The sequence below is a fragment of the Monodelphis domestica genome, chromosome 1, assembly GCF_027887165.1.
Source record: "Monodelphis domestica isolate mMonDom1 chromosome 1, mMonDom1.pri, whole genome shotgun sequence".
Classification (NCBI taxonomy): Eukaryota; Metazoa; Chordata; class Mammalia; order Didelphimorphia; family Didelphidae; genus Monodelphis; species Monodelphis domestica.
Window position 1 is genome coordinate 171,210,832 of NC_077227.1, and position 9,943 is coordinate 171,220,774.

The 9,943-nt window shown below is 33.3% G+C and overlaps 1 protein-coding gene across 1 annotated transcript; it reads left to right on the plus strand.

The window, feature by feature from the left end:
• The first annotated feature begins 621 nt into the window (after positions 1–621).
• LOC100028275 (olfactory receptor 4F3/4F16/4F29-like) lies at positions 622–2,316 on the plus strand. Its single transcript, XM_001378317.3, has one exon. The coding sequence runs from the start codon at positions 727–729 to the stop codon at positions 1,663–1,665; it is 939 nt and encodes a 312-aa protein (XP_001378354.2). The 5' UTR covers positions 622–726; the 3' UTR covers positions 1,666–2,316.
• Positions 2,317–9,943: the final 7,627 nt, after the last annotated feature.

Below are 9,943 nucleotides of genomic sequence, written 5' to 3' on the forward strand. Positions count from 1 at the left end.
GATTTGTTTGTATGTTCATTTTTCCAGTTTTTTCCTTACTTTAGACTTTATGCTAAAGCTGTAGTCTGCACATTTCTGGAGGGAAGATGTGCGCTGATTTTGTTGCTGTTTTTTGAGTATTGAAGATTGTATTATTTCAGTTTCTCAAGGATTGTTCAGGCTGGGAACCTACAAACTTACATTGATGACCAAATTGTTTTAATATAAGGTAAAAATCTGATTACTATTCTGTTTATCTGAACCCAAAGTTCTTGAACTGGCCCTGAATCTGATTTACAGGCAAACCACTCCAGTATTTTTGTCAATAAAATCCAAAATGAGATGTTTTTTAAACCCTTACTTTCCATCTTAGAATCAATACTGGGTATTGGTTCTAAGGCAGAAGAGCGGCAAGGGCTAGGCAATGGGGGTTAAGTGACTTGCTCAGGGTCACACAGTTAAGAAGTATCTGAATACAGATTTGAACCCAGGACCTCCCATCTCTGGGCCTCACTCTCAATCTACTGAGTCACCCAGCTGTCCCCCCACCCCTCCATGAGGTGTTGAAGAGACAACTGAATAATAGAGGTGATTATAATAAATTATGCATTACACATAGGAGACCTCAAAAGAAATTTCTAGGATCAAATTGAATTCTACAACATTACTATCATTTCCAGTTACTAGGATTTAATTTTTATTCTATTCCTCTAGGCAATTTCAGCTGCAACTGTGCTAACAGAATAAATGGACAGAAAGAATCACACTGTGGTGTCTGAGTTTGTGTTCCTGGGACTTACCAATTCTTGGGATATACAGATTCTACTCTTTTTGTTCTCCTCTCTGTTCTATGTATCAAGCATACTGGGAAACCTCCTAATTGTGTTTACAGTGATCTCTGACCCTTGTTTACACTCACCCATGTATTTCCTGTTGGCAAACCTCTCTTTCATTGATCTTGGGGTTTCCTCTGTAGCTTCCCCTAAAATGATATGTGATCTTTTCAGAAAGCGCAAAGTCATTTCATTCTTTGGATGTATCACTCAGATCTTCTTTATTCATTTGATTGGTGGTGTTGAGATGGTGCTACTCATAGCTATGGCCTTTGACAGATACATTGCCATATGTAAGCCTCTCCATTATCTGACCATTATGAGTCCAAGAATGTGCACTCTGCTTCTAGTAGCTGCCTGGAGCATTGGTCTCATCCACTCTCTGGTCCAACTGGCATTTGTTGTAAACCTACCATTGTGTGGCCCAAATGAATTGGATAGTTTTTATTGTGACCTCCCTCGGTTCATTAAACTTGCCTGCACAGACACATATAGATTAGAATTCATGGTCACAGCCAACAGTGGCTTCATCTCCTTGGGTGCCTTCTTCATGTTGGTCATTTCCTACATCTTTATCCTAGTTACTGTTCAGAAGCATTCTTCAGGTGGTTCTTCCAAGGCCCTTTCCACTCTTTCAGCTCATATCACTGTAGTGGTTTTGTTTTTTGGCCCCTTGATCTTTTTTTATACCTGGCCATTCCCCACATCACACCTGGATAAGTTTCTTGCCTTTTTTGATGCCATTCTTACTCCCTTTCTCAATCCACTCATCTACACACTCAGAAACAAAGAGATGAAGCTAGCAATGAAGAAAGTGTGCAGACAGCTTGCCAATTTCAAGGAAATTTCTTAAGCAACTTAAAAAGAACATGAAAGCATCTGATTAACAATAATATAAAAGAATGAATGAATGAATTTGGCTTTGCTGGACTGAGTTTGAGTTCATGTAGGGTCATTAAAGTGGGAGAGTTTGGAGAGAGTTGGAGTTGGGAGAGAGAGAGAGAGAGAGAGAGAGAGAGAGAGAGAGAGAGAGAGAGAAAGAGAGAGAAAGAGAGAGAGAAAGAGAGAAAGAGAGAGAGAAAGAGAGAGAGAGAGAGAGAGAAAGATAGAGAGAGATTTGTAAGTTATCTACATAAATATTTTAGATGAAATAGATTTATACAAGGTCATTATTTGACAGTGAAGACAGTGCAGAGAGAGGAGTTTGATAATAGAATTAGAATACTTACATGTTTAAGTTGTGGAAGGAAAAATAATGAAGGAAATAGAAAAATAGCAGTCAGGAAAGCAAGAGGAGAACAAAAAGATATCTTTCACACAAAAGAACAATGGAAAGAAAATTTCAAGAGAGATGATGACTTACAGTTTGAAATGTTGCTCAATAAGGAGAGGGTTAGTAGCTTTTTCTTAAATTCCTTGCTACCCATTTCAACAAATTTTCCTTTCTTATGTGTTCTATAATCACACATTTTATGAAATAGTCATTTGTTTAATTAAAATAAAACAACATCAACAATCAAACAAGCACAATTCTGTGCACATTTTGGTTAGGAAGTTTATTAATGTATTTTGGATAATTAAATATTGCTAATAAGTACATTGTACATGTGGTTTATAATGAACTCACTATTATTGGCTGAAATTCCCTTCAAAGTACTCCTGAAATTATTGTTTGGTTTGTTTAATTTTTAGTTTACACCTAATAAATTATAATTTGTGATTTTACCTGTTGTAGATTGGGTTAATAGTTGCTTTCATATTGTCTCCCTTATTAGAAGATCACAAACTCCTTGACAACCAGGACTGTGTTGTTCCTTTCTTTGTATACTCAGTGCTTAGCACATTGCCTAGAAAAAAGTTAAATGAACATTTATTAAGCATCTAACTATTTGCTAGGTCTTCTCATAAGCACTGGAGTTAGAAGAAAGACACAACACAGTCTCAGCTCTTAAGGAGTGCAAAGTCCTTTAATGGGGGAGACAGCATACAACTATGAACAAACAAGTCTATCTATCTATCCATCTATCCATCCATCCATCTATCTATCTATCTATCTATCTATCTATCTATCTATCTATCTATCTATCTATCTATCTATCTATCTATGCTGTTTTAGTAATGATTCTAAGACAGAAGATCAAAGCCTAGGCAAATAGGTTTAAATAACATGATCTTGGGTCACACAGCTTGGATGTGTCTGAAGCCAGATTATATGAAAAATTGGGAATGATAGAGGGAAGGCACTAGAATTAAGCAAGATTAGAAAAGGTTTCCTCCAAAAGGTAGGGGTTTATCTGGGTCTTGAAAGAATTTAGGGAAACTAGGAGGAAGAGACAGAATATGTTAGGCATTGGAAACAGTTAGTGAAAATGACAGGATAATGAAGAGGGTACATCAAGTGTAAGAAATAGCAAAGAGACTAGATTGTAGAGCATAGGTGAGGAAAGGGGGAGAGGGACATAAGGTATAAGAAAACTGGAAAGATAAGGGAGGGATGATTTGAAAAACTTTGATGTCAAATAGAGGATTTTATATTTGATGCTGGAAGTGATAGGGAGCCATTGGAGTTTACTGAGTAGTATGTTTGTGTGTGTGACGTGGTAAGAGGAGCTTTGAGAAGATCACTTTAGCAAAAATATAACAGTTTAATTGATGTTAGACATTGTGTTTTGTATTATACTGTTTACCATTTGGCTTTCTCACTATCTAGTATCTCTTGCTAAAAATACATTTTTTCCTGGGCTTCCAATAAGGTATTTATAGAAAAAAATCTATTATGACTTGTGATATTTTTAATTTTTAATCTCAATGTTCTAACTAATGTTTGCAATTAAATTCATAAAACCCAGTAATTTTAGGAAAAATTTCTTTGGGTTTTATTCTTCCTAAAAAGTGATCTCTTTTCACTCACTAATGATTATATTATGATCATCATTACTCTGTTGGTTCTCATCCACATCATTACCCTACATCACCTCTTTTTACCTGAGACCTTTTACTGGGCATTCTAGAATGACTTAACTCTGGAAATCTGTCATTTTCCTAGTCCCCCAGTTTCCCTATTTTTCTTGTTCTGATGAAAAATTCTATTAATCTATTTTTGTAAGATTAAAGTTTATAATTATTACGACCATTTTAGAATTGTAATTTCATTGTCTCCATCATTTCCAACTCAATCTCATTGCTTCATTATATGACCTATAATACACAGCACCAACATTTTTGTTACACAATTCAACTAATTCAGCAGATATTAATTGGGTGTCTCTTGTATGCATGGCACTGGATTAGATGTTAGCCATAAAAATAAAAAAAATCAGTCAAGGATTTTACATACTATAGCAGAGGTGAAGATACATCAGGTACACAATAAGTAAATGTGAGGTATGAGCAAAGTTACATAAAGTAATGAGAAGAATGGGAGAGAGAGAGAGAGAGAGAGAGAGAGAGAGACAGAGAGACAGAGAGACAGAGAGAGAGAGAGAGAGAGAGAGAGAGAGAGAGAGAGAGAGAGAGAGAGAGAGAGAGAGAGAGAGAGAGAGAGAGAGAGAGAGAGAGAACTGGGGAATCAAAAAAGGCCATATAGAAGGAGACAGTTGAATTGTGCTCCAAAAAATTTGGCCTCAGTCATTTTCTAGTTGTGTTATCCTGGGCAAGTCATTTAATCCCAATTGCCAATCCATACTCCTCATCTGTCTTAGAACTGATAGTATTTGTTTTAAGACAGAAGGAAAAGGTTTTAATAAGAGAAAAATCTCAATATGTAACAACAATGAAAGAGCTATTAAAACAATGAAATCAAAAGAATGCCTGTCCTCAATGAATTTCAGATTTACTGGAGAAATTGCTAGAAATAAAAACCTAGACTAAAGTTAGATAAAAAGATGTATTAATAGGAAAAAAAGAATACTAAGGAAATATTAAGGAAATTATTCCTAGATTTGGAGTACCACTTACCATAGATTCTGATAAGGGATTTCATTTCACCCAAGATATCCTGAAAAGAGTCTGAGAATCTAAGAATAATACCCAAATATCATGTTCCTTATCACCCACAAATTTCAGGTCAAGTGGAGCATGCAAATATGGAACTCAGGACTATGGTGGGGAAAATCTGTGCTGAAACCAATCTAAAATGGCCAGATAATCTTCCCATAGCTTTGTTTTACCTATGTATGAGACCAAGAGCAGATTTGCATGTATCATCCTATGAAATGCTCTTTGGACATGCTCCACTACAGGCAAAGACTTATAAGACAATCTGTACACCTCTCTTAGGAGAAGATTGTCAACTAATTCATACTTAAGTGCTTTAAAACAATGACTCAAAGAATTACATGATATGGGAGTATTAATCCAAGTTGATCCATTGGATTATTCTCTCCATAATTTAAAACCAGGAGATATGGTATATGTTAAAATTTTTGCTAAAACATCAGCAACACAAGAGTTGGATAGGTCCTTACACCATTGTGTTAGTTTCTCCATCTTCAGTAAAAGTTTTGGGTAGAGATTCATGGTATCACTGTATCCTTATAAAATTAACACGTGGTATAAATAATGAAAATGTACAAATTATTGAAAAAGAAGAAATTGAAGAATAAATAGTAGAAGCTGAGAATTATCAGGCAAATTGAGTCTGTAGTCAGAAAGATCAGTAAGAAGAGGACCATTCCAGTGGAAGAGGACATTTGGAAGGGGACAATGCAGATGAAGAGGAGAGTACAGGAAATTAATGGACATTGTTAAAAGACTGAAAACTTATAAATTTAAAAACTTTAAGAAATTTGCAATGAAAAGGATCAGAGGATTAATGGACTAATGAATTAAAATTTTGGTAATGTGTTATAACAAAAAAACAACATAACACATTTGTACAAACATTCATAAATATATTTACTACCATTGATCTGAAGGAGTGGTAAGTATAGTACTTGCAACAGTAACATAATACAAACATAACAGTAACACTAGCAAAACAACATAACATAGCAAATATAACAACATAAAACATAAACACAAATACATAAACATGGTTAGGTTACATTGATTCACTCTGTGAATGAGTGAAACAATGTATAGTTAGGGTACTAACATTGTTATAATTAGTTTAAAATTAGTTATTAACAAAAATTAGGTAGATACTTAGTTCAGTATAGAAATATAAGTAGACAGGAGAATTTTATTAAGATAGGGCTTTAGTTAGATAAAGATTAAAATTTCAGATAAATAAGATAAGGTACTGACTTACATTACAACATGCATAACAATATACTTTACATAACACAAATAACAGAACATCTCATATCACACAAAATTATAAATACATATGTAAATATGTAAATAGTGTGTATAATAGTTGAAATTATAAAATTAATTTATTATAGTATATGCATATGTAACATATGTGTAAATGCAAAGTGTATATGTGTATCATACATGTATATTATATGTATATGTTATATATGTATATATGTGATATTTATGTAAATAGATCACATATGTTTAATTTTATCTATTGTTACATGTAGTTTGCATGAGTGAGTTTAATGTTTTGGTTTAATTTCTTTGTAAAACTTATGCAATGTTTTGTTTATTGTAATTTTCAAAAAATTTTTTCTGTTTGATGTTTGCATTACAATTGTAGTAGAATGTTTTGTGTTAGTAGATAATAATAGTATTTATGAGTTTAATGTTTGCATGGAAGTTGTGTTTATCTTTTCTTTTTGATGTTATTTGCTTTTGTATGTGTTTGAAATTTGTACTTGTTCATTATTTAACTCTCTTTTTTCCTTTCCTTGATAAAATCCCTAGAATAGGATAGTATTAAGATAAGTTGAGATAGTTGAGTGTAGGTTATTCATTATTTTGGATAGATATTTTAGTTTAAGTAATATGTAAGTAAGTTTGTGCACAAATGCCAAAATCATGTTTTCAACACAATTTAGGCTTTGTGCAAAGGGGGGGGGGGGGACTGTAGCGAGGGAAATTAAAGGGTGCAAAGAGTTTTGATTGACAAGCCCTCAAGACTCAGAATTCTCCCAGGGCTGACAGGAAAGGTTCCAAACTGTTGAAAAGACAGTTTTTCCAATAGCATCTGGAGCTGAGAAGTGAAGCCTGGGGGTGGTGGTGGTGGTGGTGGTGCAGATCTGATCTCTCCTGGATTCCCTTGGTCATCTTGGAAGTAGCCTCTTTGATTACCATCAAGCAAGAGTGAGCAGGAGTTTCTCCAATACCCTCTGGTAGACAGAGAGAAAAATTGGAGGAAATCAGTCTCTCTTTTGGACATCTGAGGACTCAGCTGGATTCCTGTAGCTGAACCTTCAAAGAACTCTCTGAGTGTGAGAAATCTAGTTACCTGTTGGACTTGCCTTTAGGAATTTATGTAATTAGTTAAGGTTGTTAAATAGTGGTTTTAATTAGAAGGTAAAGCAGTCAGATTTCCTTTTTCCCATTTTCCTTCCTCCCTTCCTCCCTTCTCTGTTAATAAAATCAATATTATTTATATGTGCTGTTTCCCCTTTGTATTACCTTCCTTCCTCTTTTCCAAATTATAGATTTAACATGTGGTACCTCAGAGTTTTTTTTTTTTTTGATTCACATTTCTCTAGTCAGGAGGGAGTTAGAACACTTTTTGATGTGATTATTGATAGTTTTGATTTCTTTATCTGAAAACTGTCTATTCATGTCCCTTGGCCACTTGTCAATTGGGAATTTCTTGTATATTTGACTTAGTTCCTTTTAAGTTTGAGAAATGAGACCTTTGTCAGAGATTTTTTATAAAGTGTTTCCCCCCTATTTTCTTGCTTTCATTCTAATTTTGCTTGCATTGTTTTTTGTACAAAACCATTTAAGTTTAATATAACTGAAATTATTCATTTTACGTTTTATAATGTTCTCTATCTCTTACTTGATGTTAAATTCTTTCCTTTCTCATATATCTGACAGGTATATTATTCTATGTTCACCCAATTTACTTATAATTTCCCCCTTTATATTTGCCATTTAACCATTTTGAATTTATCTTGGTATCTTGGTATAGGGTGTGAGATATTGATCTAAACTTAATTTTTCTCATACTGTCTTCCAAAATTTCCAGCATTTTTTGTCAAATAGTGAGCTCGTCCCCAAAGCTGGGACCTTTGGGTTTGTCAAATACTAGCTTGTTGAGGTAATTTATCCCAAGTTTATTCCATTGATCCACCCTTCTATCTCTTGACCAGTACCAGATTGTTTTGATGACCACTGCTTTATAGTACAGCTTAAGATTTGGTACTGCTAGGCTTCCATACTTCACATTTTTTTCATTAGTTCCCTTGATATCCTTGATCTTTTGTTCTTCCTGATGAACTTTGTTATAATTTTTTCTAATTAAAAAAAAGTTTTTGATAGTTTGATAGGCATGGCATTGAATAAGTAAATTAATTTAGGTAGGATTGTCATTTTTATTATATTAGCTTATCCTACCTATGAGCAATTAATGTTTTCCCCAATTATTTATACCTAGTTTTATTTGTGCAAAAAGTGTTTTGTAGCTTTCATATAATATCTGAGTTTGTCTTGGCAAATAGATTTCCAAGTATTTTAAATTGTCTAGAGTGATTTTAATGGAGTTTATTATGAAAGTCCTATCTTGCACAAAATATGAATACAAGTAATTTAATGAATTTATAGATGCTGTATTGTCTAGATTCAAAAGTTAAAAGTGTTTTAAAGGAATTCTTATTTTCTTAAATCCTTGAATATGAAGATTTTAGACTCATTTTTATTCCTTGGTAGTATCATCTAAATATTGAATATAGCATGAACTACCACAAATCCACTATTTGTATTTAAAGTATTTCAAAATTTAACTTTACCTTACTTTTCCAGGTTTAGTACACACACATATATAAATACATACATAATATTTGTGTATTGTTCCTCCAGATCATTTTTTTTTGTTTGCTCCTTGAAGGCAAAGGGTATTTTGGTTTTATATCTCCAGAACCTAATAAACTCCTAGCATATGGTAGGTATTTAATGTTTCTTGTATTTAGCACAGTCCCTGGCACAAAGTAGGTGCCTAATAAATAGTTATTGATTGAAAACTCTGAATTATTGAAATTCAAGTCATTTATGCTTTATTGTAGGAAGTCCTATATTTATTACATTGAAGCAGAGGTAATTGAAAGGAAGTAATGAGGAATACACTCAGTTTGGTCCCCTTGGCTATAGTTTCTGGTTCCTATTAATTGTATCAGTAAAGACACTAATGACACTAATGACTTTAGACTTATAATGAGAAGACAAGGAGGCTCCTATTTTTCTTCTGTCAATATCCCTTTCACTGTAACTCTTAGTATTAATTCAAATTAATCAACTGATATAACTATAAGGCATGCAATGTTTTCAGAGATGAATTTTTAGTTCTGTATAATGCTGTTCCATACATTTGCCTCTCAGGAGAACTTATTGAATGGCTGAATTCTAGTATTTATACTCATCTGCTTTATATAAACTTTCAGCAAGAGTTTTTATCTTGGGGTATATGAACTTTTGGGGGGATATTTTGATAATTGTATTTCAACATAATTGGTTTCTTTCTAATTCTATGTATTTAGTTATATGTATATATGCATTAAAACATTGTTCTGAGAAAAGATACATAGGTTTATCTAGACAGTCAATAGGAACCACATTATAGGAAAGATGAAGAGCATCTGCTTTAAATGAAAAAATAATTGAAATGGCAATTATCTGTCTTGAATTTTCCAATTTAAGTAGGGTCGATTTTATTTTAATGAAATTCTGATTAATGCATATAGTGGCAGATGTGCCATAGTGAACAGAGTACTAGGCTTATTCTCAGCCAGTTCTTGTGTCAAAATATGCCTCCATCACTTTATAACTAAGGACTCGTTGAAGTTACTTTATTTATGTGTCTCAGGAAGCTCCCTAGGATCACTGAATAACAACCTTGGAATTGAAAAGCATCTTAATCATTTATTTTAAGGTTCCAGACTTCAAAATTGTACCTTTGCTGATGTCTTATGATGGAATTTCCTTAGTGCCTTTGACCTTCTCATTCTGGCACATCTAACCAACTCTAGAGATTTTAAAAACTTTTTTTAAACTTTCTAAAATATAAC